We start from the raw sequence: 18,193 nt of genomic DNA on the forward strand, positions 1-18,193 counted from the left end.
TTGTTAAAAAAAATTTTTGAATAGAGAATATCAGGTTGTTTTGTTTAATTAGATAAGGATTTTAAATAGGAAATATTAGGTTGTTTAATTAGATAAGTATTTTGAATGTAATTAACAAACAGGGATATATTTGGTAGATAAGATAAAGTAGTTGAAGTAAATCACTTGATTCTTATCAAATTAAGCATTCAGCTACGATTCTTGTGCTGAAAAAAATACATACAAATTCAGTACCACTTAATAAGTTCAGCAGGTGAATTTTTATTTATCAAACACCTACAACATCTGAATGTTTGAATGAATTCAGTTTCAGCACTTTTTTATGTTATCAAACAGGCACTAAATCTCTTGATTCTTAACAAATTAAGCATTCAGTTATGATTCTTGTGCTGAAAAAAATACATACAAATTCAGCACCACTTAATAAGTTCAGTAGAAAAATTTTTATTTATCAAACATGCAAAACATCTGAATGTCTGAATGAATTCAGTTTCAGCACTTATTTATGTTATCAAACAGACACTAAGTTTTTCCCTTAATTTTTCGCATTGTCAGTTTTTTAAGTGTTTTATTTTTGTTAATAAGAATCAATAATCCATGTTTTCCTTTAATTTCTGTATTGTTTTCTTTGTTAACCCATCATTTTTCTATCCAGTTTTTTCCCTTAATTTTTTTATTTATCATTTTTATCCTTAGTTTTCGAATTGTTAGCTTTTTAGTGTTATATTTTTGTTTTAAAAAAACTCATTTTTTTCTGCCCATTTTTTCCTCAATTTCCATATCTATTGTTTTTAATATTTAATTTGGATAGCCTTTTAAGTGTTTTAGTTTTGATAATATTTAACTTTTTAAGTCAATAATCAATCCTGTAGTTTTCCATCCTCTTTTTTCCTTAATTTCCATACTACTTGTGTTTACTATTTAATTTGATCATCTTTTTGAGTGTTTTTATTTTGGTAATAGATTTGAGTGTTATCTTTTTAGGGTCTGTTTGATAATATAAAAAAGTGCTGAAATTGAACCTTTTCAGACATGCAGTGTTTGATAAATAAAAATCCATCTGCTGAACTTATGTGTATTTTTTTCAGCACAAGAATCCTAATTGAATGCGTAATTCTGATAAGAATCAATAGAATTATTTCAACTATCTTATCTTATCTATCAAATCTACCATTGTTTGTTAATTATATTCAAAATTATTGTCTAATTAAACAATCTAACATTTTCTATTTTACGATTTTCTGTTTCTCTTTTCTCCATTTTTAGTGACTTTCATTTCTTCTCCATACTTTTTATATAATATATTTCATCTTTTATATTAATTTGATTTAAAAATAAATATTATTCATAGCTAACAATTCTAAGCTAATTAAATTGTATGTTCTATTTTTATTTTTGAATGAAAAGATATAAGGGCAAAATTGTTAAATTAAACTTATTAAGCATTCAGTTATAAATATTTATCAAACAACATAAATAGGTTTAGCATTAAAATTCAGACTTTCATATATTTCTTTTCAGTGTTTAAAATTCAGCAAATTAATTGTTTCAGTATTCAGATTTCAGAATCATTCCCATTCTTTTTTTCACCTATCTTTTTCCTTTAATCTCCATAATTATTATATTTAATATATTTTATTTGGGTAGGTATTTAGCATTTTATATTTGGTAATAAGTCAACGTTTGAAAAGAAAAAATGCATCATAACGAATAAAGATGTGTGCTTTAATAAATGTAGGTGTATATCTAAATTTGAAGATTTAAATTGATTTTTTATATGATGCACATATATCATACGTGCACATAAGGATAAATTCATAATTCTAATTGCAATATAGATATTTTTATGGTTTATAAACATTAACTCATGTATCCCATTTACAAATTTCTAAAAGATTTCTTCACTTTTCCTAAATTTTTTTTTTTTTTTTTTGTAATTTCAAAATTTCCCTAATAAATGTAGGGGGAGGTGTCGGCACGGAAATTGGGTCCCAAAAAGAGAAGTATAGAAATGTTTTAATAGGAACAAAGGGGCCCCACTACCCAGCGGAGCAGCAGCCACGAGCGGGAAAAGTTGCAGCCCCCAAAACATTTAAAAAACACAAGGAAGTACTCGGGGGCCGGTCGGCCTCAAAATTACCTCAAACAAACGCACTTGTTTTCTATTTTTTTTTTTTTTTTTGGTTTAAATGCTCGCCCTTTCTCTCTCTCTCTCTCACACACACACACACACAAAGCTCTGCAAAAATCAAAATAATAATCAACGTAGTTCATTTACTGATTCATCTGCTTCGTACCGACCACGATTTGGAGAATACTACTGCTGCTGCTGCTCTTTAATCTTCTACATGCCAAGCTAGCTCCGTCTCTAGTTACCCTCTCAGTATCGATGTAAGAATTTATCCACTGTTTTTCTTTTTTTTTGGGTTGCTTCGCTACTGTCTATTTGTCTGGATAGAGATTTGCTCCTATGGAGTTTTTTCATTAACTTTTTTTTTTTTTATTTAAAGCGATTGAAATGTCTGGATGCAAGAATGCTAAACTATGATGGCATGGTTGATGATTGAGATTGGTAGCATCTCGCCCAATGCACTTTAAAAAAAAAAAAAAACTAAATATCATACTAGTATTAAGATTCATTTGAGTCCACGAGATCATAATTCCTGCACCAGTTACCTTTCCGTGGTTCATTTGCTACTGGTAATTTGTTTTGCAGTAGAATTCGGTCGCCTCCCCCACAAAGTTTTAAGTTCAGAACATGTCCATCGAAAATTATCATGTGATAGAGCTCGTGGGCGAAGGCTCCTTTGGGAAGGTTTACAAGGGGAGGCGCAAATTTACTGGCCAGGTTTACCTCTCTCTCTTTCCTCCTAATTTCTAATTTTTCTTTTCCCTCATCAAAAGCTTCTAATCTCATTCTGCTACTTTGTTGAATACTATCCCAGACTGTTGCAATGAAATTTATACCCAAGCACGGTAAAAGTGACAAGGACATCCACAATTTGAGACAAGAGATCGAGGTAACCTCTTTGTCCCTCTGTCCGCAATTTTTAACAGTCGCGTTTCCCTTTTTTTCTTTCTAATCATTCCCAGTATATACTACGTTGTAGATACTGAGAAAGTTGAAGCACGAGAATATCATTGAAATGTTAGATTCTTTTGAGAGCCCGCAAGAGTTTTGTGTTGTCACCGAATTTGCTCAGGTATGTTCAAGTCCTCTTTTATCTTCATAATTCTTTCTTTATGTCCACCTCCTCTGTCTCCGTGGTCGAAAAATTGCATTTCCTGATCACAGGGTGAACTGTTTGAAATTCTTGAAGATGACAAGTGTCTTCCCGAAGAACAAGTCCAAGCCATTGCAAAACAGTTGGTGAGCTCACTTCCTTTCATTTTTCACTTTCCAGTTTCTCTTATGACATCTGCAAGACAACCTGGTACCTCTTCTCGTTCTCCTGTCCAATCATGCTCCTCTATTAATTGCTGCTAAAAATTTTCCAGGTGAGAGCATTGCATTATTTACATTCAAATCGTATCATCCATCGTGATATGAAACCACAAAATATCCTCATTGGTGCTGGATCTATTGTCAAGGTTGGTCTGATACGAACCTTTGATTTGAAGTACTGCATGCCATGATGAGCCATGGAATTGACATTTTCCCATTTAACGACCGTCTTGATACTTGTGGTGGCCAAATCTAATCGTGCTTTCTGATTTTCATATGCATTCATCGTTGTGGGGTTCCATTTCTTATTTTTGTGTGAGATTGATATTGTTTTCGGTTGTAGTGAGCTGTTCCTAACCAATTCCCATCATTTTTTTCCCTTTCAAAAGCTTTGTGACTTTGGTTTTGCACGTGCAATGTCCACCAACACAGTTGTGCTGCGTTCAATAAAAGGTGAGTCTGGTTTCATTAATGATGCACTGCTGTTAGATTCTATTCTCCTGTAGTTAACAACTGGTTTCAGAAGCTGATCTCCTGAGGTCTTTATGCTTTTTTTTTATTTTGCTTTCCAAATTTATATCAGGTACTCCACTCTACATGGCTCCAGAGTTGGTGCGTGAACAGCCCTACAACCACACTGCTGATTTGTGGTCTCTTGGAGTGATTTTGTATGTAACACCTATCAGTCTATTTTAGTTAGTGATGGTCCTCAGCCCAGTGGTATATTTTAGTTAGTGAAGGTCTTCGGCCCAGTGGTTTGAACTAATGATTTTTCAGGGGACTTTATTCTCCTTAGATAGCCAATTTAAATCATCTACATGTGATTCTTTTCTTTTACACAAACAGGTAACCAGAATTGTCTTTAGAAGAACTCAAACGGAAATGTTCTAAATGTTTGACCTGATAAATGTTTCAATGTTGTTAATAAAATTTACGCGACATTGCAATTTGGGCAACAGTTAGGCTCTGTTTCCTGTGTACCTGTGTAGGTTTTTCGCCTAGATGAATCCATTCTTGATTTTAACTAATTCTCTTGCATCTTATTCAGGTATGAATTGTTTGTAGGACAGCCTCCATTTTATACCAACTCAGTTTATGCTCTCATCCGTCACATTATTAAGGTGAATTAGCTGATTGCTGCATCCATTGTTTATTTGCAAGTGAAGTCCACTGAACTATAAATTCTACAAATTGTCTTTCCCAGGATCCAGTCAAATATCCAGACAACATGAGCTCAAATTTTAAAAGCTTCTTGAAGGGGTTGCTCAATAAGGTTGTATTCTGCCAAAACTGACTGTGCCTCCAACATTTAATTGCTTTCCCATTTTCATGTATTCTTACTTTTACATATGGTAACTGAAATCACGGAACAGGTCCCGCAGAGTAGATTGACGTGGCCTGCTCTTCTTGAACATCCATTTGTCAAAGAAAGTACTATGGATGTGGATGAAAAGGTGCTTCCTTTTTCTGCGCATATAATCTTGGTTGTATTTCTTGTTCCAGTTGTTTGCATCTAACTCTCGATAACAAACAGCAGATTCATGATCTGAGTAGTCCAGCAAGGGGACATAATGTAGCTCCAAAGACTAAAGTGTCAACTGTTGCAAGTCCCGAGAGTAAGACTTTCATCTACATCTTGAATTATTCATTTCCTTGTATTTATTTTAAGAGATCTGGTTATAGGCAAATCTCATTCTGTGGTCAATGGAGAAGGCCATGACCTTGACCCACATCCTGATGCTTTTTCAAAAAACCACACCTCAGCCGGTGGTGATTTGATAAAAGAGGAGTTCCCAGGTTTCCCAGGTTCTGTTGATGTTGTACAGTCAGGTATACAAAGTTCTCTATGATAGTACATGCCCAGTCCCTTTCTTTTTCTTTTTTTTTTTTCCCCTCTAAAGTTTAGAAAGTTTTTCCTTGTAAATATTTAGTTGAGTTCTTTTTACTGAATTATTCTGCATGATGCCTTTGACTAGAGTACTGAGATTGATTTATACCGTAGACTGGGATTTTATGTTAATATTGCCTCTTTGTTACTCGTTCATTTCGATTCAGTTTCTTTGGTTTGAAACAACCCAAACTAACAGAATTAGGAAAATTAAGAATACCAGGGATTGCCAGATTTGTATTCTTTATATGGTGGAGTATTCAAGCATGCCTTTCTTCTTCTTTCTCTCCTTTTCCCCCTTGTGATAATTTAATCATTAATAGTCTCTGTATGAGCTTGATTTGTGCATGCTGATACTAATCTTCTTGGTAATTGAATGGTTTTGTGCTTCTCTCTCTCTCTCTCTCTCCTAAATCTCATTTAGATCTTCTCAAATTCAGATTCTTTGTCTATATGTTATAGTGGTTGACATTCTATAATTGCCGCATTATTTCTCATCAGCAAATAATGGAGACAACTGTAAGTTTATTCTTTGTTCAGGTTGTGAGGTGTTGGACCGACTTGAGAACCACTCTCGTACAGTTAAGGGTGCCCAAAAAATTGGTCAAGACCGTGAAGCATTATCGGTGATCTTGGTACCACTGAATAATTGGTGCAGTGGATCCCAGAATTCCTCCAGGTAGTTAAACAAGCATAATGAATGTTTTTAATCATCCTGTAAGTTTTGTTTCCCTGATCATGGAATGAAGGGTACTTATTTGGGTAAAAGTTAGTATTGTAATGTGTATAAAATTAAATTTATTCAGTTAGATCTGTCCTTTATCCAGTTGATGTGATAGTATCTCAGTTCCATTTTAGGTACTAGCAATTAAGCAGTCATTTTTTAATTTTTTAGATCTGATGCTGTGTTGACTTTAAATCTGCCTTTCATGCAATATGTAAAATTTTTGTATAGTCTTCACATAATTATTTCTGTGATAAAAATTTTTGATTTGTCAGCCCCCCTAGTTACATTACTTCATCTATCTTAAGTGTCAGTCCCCGGTCCTACAGAATCACACGCTTAGAGTGTAATAAACATTGCCTTTTCAATTTGGCATTTATTAAAGGTTAAGGAATTTGAAATGTGTACAAGTGAAATTGTTGGTATTGTAGCTTTTGACATATGTACCTTCCAGTTCATTAATATTTCTGCATGAAAGTCTAGCATATAAGAAGTTATGCCCAAGATGTGACAATTGATATTCTTGTAGCTTTTGATGTATCTTCCAACCAGTTTGTCAGGATTACAAAATTAGTTTCATTTACTCATGAAAGTGAGGCATATATTGCCAGGCATGTGACACATTCCTCTATAAATTATGGAAATTTGACCCATTATTAGTTGAATTTAGTTTTCCTGATCTTCTGCCCAGGGTTCAAGATGTTACATTGAATCAGTCACTCAGAATTCTCTCAAATATAGCAGTGGCTGGTGCATTTACTTTGAGTGGCATTGTTGATGAAGTAATTGTTCAGCTTCTTGGATTCAATTCTGATATACTTAAGCTAAAACCAAATGATGGTAATGACTTAATGGCCAAGGTAATTAGTGCGCTTTTCTTGAAGAACTTTTCCTTGTAGGCTTATCTTTCTTTTACTTGCAGTTACACCTACATTTGCAGAAAAAGATGGAGCTCAAGTTTAGATAATGTCTAAGAGGAAATTTTTAACTGAAATTCCTAAAATATGGAAACTTGTACAAATGAAGTTTTATTGTATTGCTGTCGGTGACACCTGTGTGCTGGCTGTCTTATGTTGGAAATTCATAATTGGTTCAACACTTAAATTCTTATGCAGAGCTTCTCAATCGTTAAAAAATTGTTAGATTCCTCTGAAAGCTGTAATGGAGGTTCATATTTCAAGCACTGGAAGACACTACTTGAACTATATTCACAGGTAATTTTGTCAAACAGAGAACAGCATTGACCTGTAGCTGCAGTTTATTGTCAATTTCTTTCTTCTCTTACATTAGCAAGATGTAGGTTGTTAGTTGTCTTGATGGGGTGTCCGGAAGAGCTCTGTATGAGTCAACAGCTTGCATTACAGTCATATTGTCAATAGCAGCACAGGCTCTCAAAACATTTGCAGCAACTTCAGCTCCTAGGGAGATATCTGCCTCCACCGTGGTAGATGAAAGGCTTGATCAAGTTCTGGAGCATGCCAAAACATCGGGTCTGGCAGAAATTTTATGCCTGTGCTTGGCAAAATCAGGCTCAAGTCTCATGTCAGGTTCCTCAAATTTGTTGCGAGCTGGTTGTGAAGCTTGTAGGGCTATTTGGTTACTAGTAAATGCATTTGAATTTCTTTCCTGCAAAGATAATGCTCGCCCATTTCCTCTCTACTCATTGCGAAGCCATTCTCTATTTCAACTTGACATTTCGGGCTGTGGCCAAGGTTCTTTGTCAGAAACTGATTTAGCAGCAATTGTTGATGGAGTGACAAAAGCATTTATAAGATCCAAAGCAATACAGATTGCTATGTACTATTGTCTTCATCAACGTGTTGAGCCTACTTTGAGTGCTGCTGTTCAGGTGCTTATCTTGCTCAGTCTTGAGATTTCATTTCTCATACTTTTTTGCATGTAGAGATTTTTGACATTTTCCCATGTCTAGATGCATTTTTTTCAGGGGTCCTTTTAACTCTTTTGACAACTTTCACGTTTTGGATATATTCATTAGCATCAGATATAAGTGTTTTTGACATTCTATGTTGGAGTATAGTTTATTGTGGCAAAGCACTTAACAAACTCTACTCTCATTTTCTTCTGGTAAAAATTTATCATCCAAGAGCATTCATGTGCCATTTTGGTTTGGAGTTGTTGTATTTGACTCGGTGCTATTTCCAACTATATGACACAAGCTTGGCAGAGAATGCGTAGCCTTATTGCTAGTACAGTTTAAAGGTTGTCATTCTTTGTGGTTTTTATGGTTAATGTGCACAATGTAATTGGACTACATTGATGAAGGGCATGTAACTTAAGCCAGTGGAAGCAACATTTTCTTTTAAAATCAATGTCTATGTGATTCCATTCAATTTAATGGAAACAAATTTATATATACAATTTTGTCACTTAAGCCAGTGGAAGCAACATTTTCTTTTAAAATCAACGTCTATGTGATTCCATTCAATTTAATGGAAACAAATTTATATATACAATTTTGTCAATCAGTTAACCATTAAATCGTGGAGTTGCTGTCTTCTGGTCCTTAAAGTATCAATCTACTTAAGTAAATTTTTGTCCTGTACTTGTATATGTTTGATCTCATTCTTATCATGTGCAATCTGTACTTTTGACGTCAGCTCATCCTGAGGTTTTGCTTGACTAGTGGTACTGTTGCCAGTATTCTCTGTGGCCTGCCTACTTCTCTTCCTGTTACCACAGTTGTAAATGGGGGAGGAGATGGTACTATTGTTTCACAAATCTTCTCCATACTATCTTTTTGTTCTTCCTCAACCAAAGAAACACATGGAGGAGAAGCAGTTGAATTGAAATCAAAAGCAACTGATCCATACAACCTGGTTCAGCATTGCTGCCTTGTCATTAGTACAGTTGCACAAATCTTGAAGTTATCTGGACGAAATTGTGCGCTCTTAATGCTTACATCCTCTTCAAAAAAGCAGTTTTCTCGGCTCTCTCTCCTTGCACAACATTTTTCTTCTGATGAAAGGATGCAGTCAACATTTCCACCTTCTCGTTCTTCCGCAATGCTAGCATTTGCTTCAATTCTAAGTCTCGAAAATGGAGTTTCTGTTGAATCCACTGTTGCTGAGATAGCTGTGCCTTTAGTCCCACGGACTGCTACACTATGTGATTATCTCAAGGTTTTGCCATGTGAAGATAGTGCAGTAAGATACAACGTAGTTAGTGGCATGCTCTCCTATTGGCATGGCCTCAGGGATGGATGTGTTGGTCTATTAGAGTCCAGATTGAAATGGGGAGGACCATTAGCTGTTCAACAACTGTGTGCTTGTGGTATTCCCCAGCTTCTAATGGATGTGTTGTCAAACAATTTGGCACATAGTTCTTCTCAAATATCAAGCTGTACAGAAGATCATATTGGTCTTTCACCTGTCGGAGTTGTCTGGACACTTTCCTTAGTATGTCAATGCCTTTCTGGTGGAGTATCAATTTTTCGCCAGATTTTGCTAAGGAAAGAACACATCAAGTTGACCTCCGATTTAATATCTGATGCACATCTCAAGCTTGTCAGGTGTTGGAATGGGCCTGGTGGCAGGAAGGATGGGGTGAGAGATCTGATAAATGCAGTAGTTGATCTCTTGGCTTTTCCTCTTGTCGCTATACAGAGTGCTCCTGGTCCAGCTGCTACTGCTTCAGTTAACAGTGGATTCCTTCTTAATGTCGGTTCCCCTGGCGGAAGAGTTTGTGCAGAAGACAAGGATATGGCGAAAGCAATAGAGGCAAATATGGGAAAGTATATTCAACTCCTCCTTGAGGTCAAGCTTATATCTTTCTCTCAAAATCTCTTTCCAAAAAATTGTCTTATTCTGTATTATATGATAGTGGTCTGTGAAATTATGAATATGGTAATTGTCATCTGTGTGAAAAATGTAGAAGTTGTTAAACCATTTCATTGAAATGTTTGTTATCAGCATCTGACAAATGATGCTCTTTACTGTTGCACTCTGATTGACATTGCCAATGTAGTGGTCTATGTTGAGTTTTTCTTAACAGGCTTGCTACATTGATGACAGATAGCAATTCCAGGAACTATATTACGGTGTTTGGAGCATATTGAATTGAAAGATGTGGCAAGGCCTGTTGCATTTCTTGCTAAAATGATAAGCCATCGACCTCTTGCAGTCCAACTTCTTGATTCGGGATTGCTGGATCCAAGTAGAATGAGAAGGTTGCTTGGTAGTTTGTGTCCCCGAGAAGTTACTTTGGATGTTCTCATGATTATATCAGATCTAGCTCGGATGGATAAGGTTATGCTCATTTGCATCCATATGGATCTTCTCCTAAATAGAGTAAAACTGCTATATTTGAAATTCATAGCAATTCGATCATAAGAAAACCTGTGCTTGTGGTACTGATAAGTTAGTTATGTTGTAGGAGTACAAACATAATGGATGTTATATGAAAACAAACAAATTGTCAATTACACTCCTCTTTGTATACAGGCTTTCTATCAGCATATTGATGGGGCTGACATTTTGGAGTTCTTGAAGGACTTTCTTACACATGAAGATCCTAACGTGCGTTCAAAGACATGTAGTGCTATAGGAAATATGTGTCGCCATAGCTCTTACTTCTACAGTTTACTGGTAATAGCACGTGTGACTTTTATTTCTATATTTTGTACCTACCATTATAAGAGAACTGCTTTTTCAATTTGTTTATGTTGAGTTATTATATTATTGACATATGAATGTATTTGGTTGTGTCTTGCAGGCAAAATATCATATTATTAATCTTTTAATTGATCGATGTGCTGATTCTGATAGGAGAGCACGAAAATTTGCATGCTTTGCTGTAAGATATTTTTACTTTACATTTTCTAGTTGCTGTGCTATCTAAATCTTTTAATTTGCCACTTTGTTGCTTGAGCAACTAAGTATATGCTGGTATGCTACCTCATGAATATGAAACCCAACTCCAGATTGGGAATGCAGCCTATCACAATGACTTGCTGTATGAAGAGTTGAGGAAGTCCATTCCACAGCTTTCAAATCTGTTGCTTTCATCTGAGGAAGATAAAACGAAGGCAAATGCTGCTGGTGCATTGAGCAATCTCGTGCGTAATTCTGACAAGCTTTGTGAAGATATAGTTTCCAACGGAGCAATGCAGGTTTTTCTCTGGACTTTGTTTGAAAAACCATTTATTGTCTTTTTGGAGGGAAATCTAAACCTTTGTCCTAAAATTTCATTAAGGTTTCTTACTTTCTTACTTTCTTTGTACTTTTGGTGTGTGACAATTGGATAACTTCTGATGCCAGTCAATACTAAAGTTTGTTATTACGCTAGTAATGGAACTAGCTTTGTTTCTGTTTTGTCTGCAGAAAGGTTTAGTGAAAGCCCCCGAATGGTGAAACCAAATTTGGTGAATATCACCTATCTACAAACACAATTTTATTTGTGTTCTGAAGGAAGTTTGGCTTTTGTTGTTTCAGGCATTACTGAAGCTGGTTGCTGACTGTGCCACGGTGGCTCTGAACCCCAGCAGGAGAGATGCTATAACGGAGTCGCCTTTAAAGATAGCCCTCTTCTCATTGGCCAAGATGTGTGCGCATCCTCCGTGCAGACAATTTCTTTGCTCATCCGAGCTATTTCCTGTGATCAAGCGGCTGCGGCAATCACCAGAATCAACAATCTCCAAATATGCTTCTGTCATTATCAGCCAAGCTGCAGAAGTTTCGAGTTAGCAATTCAGCTGCAAGGGCTGATCTCTCCAGTTGGTTGGAGGAGGAGGATACCAGTGCAATCAATGTAAATATTTGTAATGAATCCACACTGAAATCTCATGGAATAAGCAGCTTTCTTTGTTTTAATGCACTTTCAATTTGACGGAAACCAATGGCAATCACACATAATCAAATCCCCTGGCGTCCACACTGACTGGTTCTCTTTGTAGTGAAGCTAGCCGTCTATGTACTACTCTACACGTGCCCTGCGATGCATATACCATTCCCCCCGTCTGTAACTTTCTCCGTGTTTCTCTCCTGCATCATATGGGTCAAAGTTCCCAAGGTTTCTCACAATCGGCAATTCGAGAAATGCTTACCTAAACCAAAGATTTCCATTATTTCAAAAGGACCAACCAGACAACTACAAATTTGACATCGCCAACTAAACATTAAAATTGTACAGGTTTAGAGATTAATCAACGTGCCCTCTTCATCCCAATTTTACAAAACAAAAAAAAAAAAAAAAAAAAAAAAGGAGGTTCCGGCCCTTACATTATGCGCGTAGTCATGGCTCCTTCAGAAAGGCCAACCTAATGCACTCGTGACCACAAAGCTAAAACCACCACCACCCCACCCCCCCCCCCCCCCTCCAAAAAAAAAAACAGAGAACTGAGACTTGTGGTGGATGTCAGAGACTGGAAGATTCTGAATCACAAGTAGGTGTAGAATTTGTCTCTGATGATCTAACTATTTCTTCGAAGGTTTCCATGTCAATTGTCATATCCTCGTCAACCTCAGAAGCCTGAACTTCTGTCATTATTTCATCCTTGTCCCCTGCCAAAGGTTGGACACCATTTTGCGTGGATTCCAATTTAGCATTGGGCTCCTCATTTTCTCTTCCCCCTGTAGTCAATCTTGGGTCAGATGTTCCAGGACAGAGATCTGTAGAGATGGTCAACACAGATGTCACCAACAAATTCTGCATCAATCCAGAAAATTAGTTATATAGACAGATTGAACAGGTACAGCCAAACTGAATGTCTAATCCAATAAGATTGCATCGGGAAAGATGAGCTACATCAACATCTTAAGCTTATGACTAGAATGACCTCACTTAAATTAAATTTTCAATTTATGCTGTGAAAATTCACCTGCATCCTTTTGGGCTATAAACAGCTAATCTTGGCAACAAAAGTTAGAACAGTAAGCCTTTTGAGGCTCCAAAAATTAAAATCTTCCCATCCCACACATAAAAGTTTAAGTGAACAACCCATTTATAAGAGGTTGTCCTCCACACATTGCAGCGTATCCAGGTCACATGCATCCCAACTAACAAGAGTACGATTTCAGTGACACTGGACCTCAACTTTCAAGAGTACATGCGCATTAGGGTAATGACTAGCTATATGGAGTTCAATGATGTTCAAAAACCTGAGGAGAACCCCCAACAAGAAATTAGTAGCCAGAAAAAATATTAGGAAAAATATGGATTCCTACCTTTTCCAGGGCCAAGGCAAGCTTCGAAAGATTGGGATAAATGGTTCTTGCCGCCAACAAAATCTGCTAAGAATCAGATCTTTAGAAGACAGTTAAGAATAATAATCAACTTTTACAGTGGAATCAGATTAGGATTCAGAAATTAACATAGGACCTCGGATAACTTAGCAGCTACTGCGAAAGCTGATATTCAAAGTGAAAAGTTCAGGTCAAACACAAAACTTGCCAACCTACTTGTATAATAATTATAAAAACTGACTGAGAAAATATTTTATTAGGCTGAACAACAGTAACATACCATCAACAGTTATATTATTGCCTGTACCAAAAAGAATGTTGCTTGCTGAGGGCCTTCTAGTTACACTATATCGGCTAGGAAGAAAGTGTCTCCAATTGCTTAGAAACCAATATAAAACTTCTCCTTATTTCAAATTATCAAGTAATATTCACAACATGGAGAGAGGACTGATTGATTGGCACTTATAATCCTGCTGTCTCAACAGTCGATGACATCCACATATAAACATTGTATTTTGCTAGAGTAGAGACAAAATAGTACTTTCAGAACTTCCACAAAAAAATTTCAGGAAGAAGAAGCACAAAACATAGCAAAGCATGGCCAACTTTGATAGCAACACAGTAGAAATCTCACCAACAGAGAAATGTAAGAACAACGACAGATAAAAGGGTGGCAGAAGATGTATAAGATGACATGATTTTGATATGAAGCGCAAACTATTACCTCACAAACCCTCTGTAGTGTAAATGGAGGGCCCTCAACAAAGCTCTGAAGAGCTGCAAAACAGTATATTATCATGACATGAATACATGCTTCAAAAGGAAAGCATCACTCCAACATGATTTATGCCATCCGCTTATGCTCAAGTTTACCATTTAAAAGTCTCCATTCTCTACACACAAGAAAAATCAAGAACTAGAGAAATCAGATCCTAGAGGAGTGCAACGAATCAAATATCCTATATACTTTCAACAATACAAGTTCACAAAAAAGTAAGTGTTTTTTGCCCCACAAAAGTTACGTATGTTATGAAGTATATGTGCCCATGTTTGGGTATATCATAAAAGTTAGAACTGGCAAGAACTTAAGCAAGAAAGAAGCAAAAAGAAAAAAGGCATATGACTGTGGAAATACCATCATCCAACCTTTTCACCAACTCAAGGAAGGTCTCTCCCATTGAAGAAATTTGTTGCTCACTACTTAATTTTGCCTCTGGGTATTGAGATAGGACCTTCACAACAAATGCAAAAAACTTATCACAAATATTCTCTGGAGTGGAAAGGATGAGAAAAGCAAGAATAAAACCTAATAGCAAATCATTTCTAGCAACTTCCACACCTTAACGGCCAGGTTTAAGTGCCCATACCTGCTTGAGGTAGAAGGACAGCATACCCTTCAATTTGTCCCATTCATGCCTGCAATAGAAAAATGTCCAGATAAGATGCAGCAGCTCCCTTGGCACAATTTGAAATAGTCAATACACCATTATATGAATTAACTTGCAAAAACCAAGAAAAAGTATTGACTTCTAATGAATCCAAAGCTAGTAGCTAAAATGACAGCCAATATTGGCACTTAAGTAGAGGCATTCTACTAGCAATTGCCCCAAATGTGTTGGTGGCTTGCTGATTCTACGGTCATTTTAGACATAATATGATCCTAGTAGTTAGCTCCATCTTTCCAAAGGCAATGGCTTAGATTTGTTAGTACTATAAAAAGTTTGGCTAAGATATAGGGCACTTTGCATAATATATAAAAAGTTTGGCTAGAACAACAGATGCCGAAACAGTGAAAAGGATCAGAAAACAGTGAAAGAATGTGGCAATCCAATCATAGCCCAAACACAGTTTCTGGCACATGCTAATCTTGCAGCATCGGAGCGACATGGTCTTATACTGCATCTTCCACAAAAAATCAGACTAGATCAGACCGGAACACGGTACTGTTTCCATAATACAAGAACAGCATAACACTTGGAAAAGGTCAAAGCTCTTGCTAGTGATGTTTATGCATAATAAGATGATTTTCTATAATCATGTGATCATAATTAGTATATATTTCCAACAGCAGACATCATGAGCTAGACTAGATCAACAAAATTGAGTTATGCATTTGGCAGAGTAATACAATTAAAGAAATGGTTTTCAATTTGTCTGAGGACATACAAATGGAACAGAATCAATAAGCACAAAACAGACTAACTAAGCATACTGTTTAGCCTCATGTTCAGTTTTCCTATGCCTTCATTGGAGCTCAGGCGTTCACAGACCAAGAGGTTAGTTCACCTCTTTTTTTTTTTTTTTTTAATAATAACATAAACAACTGTGAGCAGCCCTAATATTTTGCATAAAGTCATCCATACATAACAAGAAACAAAGAAAAGACAGATCAGTGTTCCATCACAAGGAATGGCAAGCTTAATGAATATATTGACTCCTCTCAAGCCACAAAATTACTAATCTTAGAAGGCAAACCAGCTAAGCATAAGGAAGAACTCTTTAAGATCATCGACTACAACCACAAAATGGGACAAGAAAAGTACATACCAAAACTTCCCAGTGGCGGCAATTACTTCGAGAATGGGTCTTACTTGTTCTTCTGAAAACTCGTGCTGGGGCTTGATGCTATTAGATCAACAAAAGAGGAGAATGCTCACATGAAAATGGGGAAATACAAAAAAAGTATAGTGAAGATCAGAAATTTCAGTTGGACTTTTGTAACATTATTAAATATTAAGAAACAAGGAACTGGAAGCCCTTGCTATGAAGATGACGCTGACAAGCGTCATCGATTACAGCAAAAAAGAAAAAGAAAAAGAAAAGTAGGCTTCCCTGCCACCGTGAACGAAGCATGTTTTTCCACAGATTGTTTCAGACTGAATACCTCAAAATGGCCCCAGAAGGTGGCCCCTATTGGTATCTTCAGTCTCCAAGTTCCAATAGATACAAAGCATAATTTATGGAATCCAGCAATAGAATTTGCAATAGCAAGAAACATTATTTATACCCGTGATTTGGGAAATGAGAAACGGAAGTGCCGTGGTTCTGGTCTACCGCACGATTTGAATTCTGGGAGGTTTCACTTGCTTCTGCTGTTGGCTCCGCCATTGTGGATTTGGGGGCTTCCAAGAAGATGACCAAGTATGAAATTCTACCAAGTACCAACCCGCCGATGGCACTATTTAAAAAATATATATCGGGATTGAGATAGTAGTATTGCCTGAGAAAGCAAAGTAAGCGAGGAGGGAGGGGGATCAGATAGTGGCGACGGAGAAGAGTCCTCCCCACCCACCCCCACCAGCGTTGATTAATTAATTTTAGCGAGTGTTATCCCTCCCTGCAATGTTCTACACGCTTCGAATGGAGTGACCTTCCTTCTCTTTCTACCAAATACAAGAAGCAAATACTCTCTCGTCCGACCCGACTTTGACAGTCAGTCTCGTTTCCATTTTCATCTGTCCATTATAGTTATTTGATCACAAGGAAGTAAAAAAGAATTAAAACATGATGTTTATGAATGAGAAATAGCAATATAATAAAAAATGGAACAGAGAATGGCACAGGATGTGGGACAGAAGATCCGTTGCGATATTCCACCTTCTAATTAATTAAAGAAGAATAGTAAAGTCATCGTTTCCAACGGTAATTAATTTGATATATGTCTTGAATGGTGTAATATATCATCGTTTTTATCGTTAATGTTATTGTAATTAGTGTAAAGGTAATAACATTGATTAGTGATACTTTTAATATTAATATGAAGATAATTTAGAAAGTGTAAAGGTAAAACAATTAGAGATACTTCTAATAATATTAATATGAAGATAATTTAGAAAATGGTTTTTCTAATGGATACCGATCCGAGACTCGTTAATATATCTAAAATTTACGTAACCTATCATGTACTATGTACATACATTTATAATTATATACTCTCTCTTGCATTTATATACTTTTTCTATTCAATCTTACCTATCTTCTCCTGTATTTATTTACTTTATGTAATCAATCTTACTTGTTAAAATATATCTTAATGAGTATTTATTAGACATCCATTAAACAGACCTTTTTCAAAAAATATTAGGTTAGAATTACTTGTTTTTAACAAAAATTAACTAATTTTTTTTAAACTGTATTAGAAAAAATAAAATTATCAAAATGAGATTGATGGAGTATGAAATCGTGAAGTTACGAAATTGTCTAGAGGCATGCCCACTTGGAATTGTTCTTTTTTGGGGTGTTTTTCAAAACATTTAATGTAATAATGTATACGGAAAACTCTTATCGTAGATAATTAAGTGTTTTTGAGGGATGTATTTTCTATTTTGGGATATTTTCATATTTAAAGTTTTAATGATGCTTTTCTATATTTAAAAAAAAAAAAATTCACCACCACCGCCCCTCCCTTCCTCCACCTCCACTACTGGCTTCCTCTTCTTTGTGGTGGCCAATGCTAGTTGATGGCTGGTGGTGGTGTATGAAAAAAAAGACTGTGAGAATTTATTTTATTTTCTTTTTTATCTTAGTGCATTTAAATGTGTTTTTTAAAGTTATTTTTGGAGTTATTTTTTGGAGAACCTGTAGACTCTAAATACAAAAACAAGTATTTTAAAAATAATGGAATCCAAACCGAGTGCTTTTAAAAAACTTTACTTTAGCCGTATATGTGAAATTTTTTTATTTTAGACAATTCATTTGGATTCTCTATTTTTTTAAGTTGTATTTAGCAATTTTTTTAAAAAATTTGTTAAAATTTTTCTATCACCCGCGGCCGCTCACCACTGGCCACCACCACTTTCTTCTCTCTCTTTTTTTTTTTTTTGTCCTCTTCTCTCCCTATCTTTTCTCTCCTCTTGTTTCTCCTTCTCTTCTCTTCTCTTGTCTCTTTCATCCTCCTTCTCCTCGAACTGTGATCGCAGTTGAGTGAGAGGAGGAGG

At 35.9% G+C, this 18,193-nt stretch overlaps 2 protein-coding genes across 5 annotated transcripts; one reads left to right on the plus strand and one right to left on the minus strand.

Annotated features, from left to right (window-relative positions):
* The first annotated feature begins 2,158 nt into the window (after positions 1–2,158).
* On the plus strand, positions 2,159–11,885 carry LOC113724784 (serine/threonine-protein kinase TIO). Of its 4 annotated transcripts, none has more exons than XM_027247668.2 (23): positions 2,159–2,391; positions 2,717–2,848; positions 2,946–3,020; positions 3,111–3,203; positions 3,296–3,370; positions 3,499–3,591; positions 3,835–3,898; positions 4,029–4,113; positions 4,494–4,566; positions 4,650–4,718; positions 4,819–4,899; positions 4,983–5,061; positions 5,129–5,275; positions 5,874–6,012; positions 6,749–6,917; positions 7,173–7,271; positions 7,358–7,906; positions 8,676–9,830; positions 10,089–10,322; positions 10,518–10,661; positions 10,789–10,869; positions 10,997–11,185; positions 11,508–11,885. In XM_027247668.2, exons 2-23 carry the CDS (start codon positions 2,759–2,761, stop codon positions 11,757–11,759), a joined length of 4,035 nt encoding a protein of 1,344 aa, XP_027103469.1. In that variant the 5' UTR covers positions 2,159–2,391; positions 2,717–2,758; the 3' UTR covers positions 11,760–11,885. The 4 variants fall into 4 exon arrangements, with proteins under 4 accessions (XP_027103469.1, XP_027103467.1, XP_071929229.1 ...); XM_027247666.2 differs by having other exon boundaries at positions 2,262–2,391; positions 4,980–5,061; XM_072073128.1 differs by having other exon boundaries at positions 2,262–2,391; positions 4,980–5,061; positions 5,159–5,275.
* A 229-nt stretch (positions 11,886–12,114) lies between these two features.
* LOC113724786 (uncharacterized) lies at positions 12,115–16,573 on the minus strand. The gene is made up of 8 exons (XM_072073131.1): positions 16,264–16,573; positions 15,804–15,881; positions 14,624–14,672; positions 14,403–14,488; positions 14,130–14,149; positions 13,981–14,033; positions 13,239–13,301; positions 12,115–12,720 (listed from the first exon to the last, which is right to left on the minus strand). The coding sequence occupies exons 1-8, from the start codon at positions 16,362–16,364 to the stop codon at positions 12,430–12,432; spliced, it is 741 nt and encodes a 246-aa protein (XP_071929232.1). The 5' UTR covers positions 16,365–16,573; the 3' UTR covers positions 12,115–12,429.
* Between the last annotated feature and the right edge of the window lie 1,620 nt (positions 16,574–18,193).

The sequence above is a fragment of the Coffea arabica genome, chromosome 2c (genome assembly GCF_036785885.1).
Source record: "Coffea arabica cultivar ET-39 chromosome 2c, Coffea Arabica ET-39 HiFi, whole genome shotgun sequence".
In the NCBI taxonomy this organism is placed as follows: domain Eukaryota; kingdom Viridiplantae; phylum Streptophyta; class Magnoliopsida; order Gentianales; family Rubiaceae; genus Coffea; species Coffea arabica.

Excerpts from the sequence above, each read along its gene's own strand:
- LOC113724784 (XM_027247666.2), top strand. The coding sequence starts at position 2,759 with ATGTCCATCGAAAATTATCATGTGATAGAGCTCGTGGGCGAAGGCTCC. Across the intron at positions 5,062-5,128 it reads AACTGTTGCAAGTCCCGAGA|GCAAATCTCATTCTGTGGTC; the intron begins GTAAGACTTTCA and ends ATCTGGTTATAG. Across the intron at positions 5,276-5,873 it reads TGTTGATGTTGTACAGTCAG|GTTGTGAGGTGTTGGACCGA; the intron begins GTATACAAAGTT and ends TTCTTTGTTCAG.
- LOC113724786 (XM_072073131.1), bottom strand. The coding sequence starts at position 16,364 with ATGGCGGAGCCAACAGCAGAAGCAAGTGAAACCTCCCAGAATTCAAAT. Across the intron at positions 15,882-16,263 it reads TCTCATTTCCCAAATCACGG|CATCAAGCCCCAGCACGAGT; the intron begins GTATAAATAATG and ends TTGATCTAATAG. Across the intron at positions 14,034-14,129 it reads AGAATGGAGACTTTTAAATG|CTCTTCAGAGCTTTGTTGAG; the intron begins GTAAACTTGAGC and ends ACTGTTTTGCAG.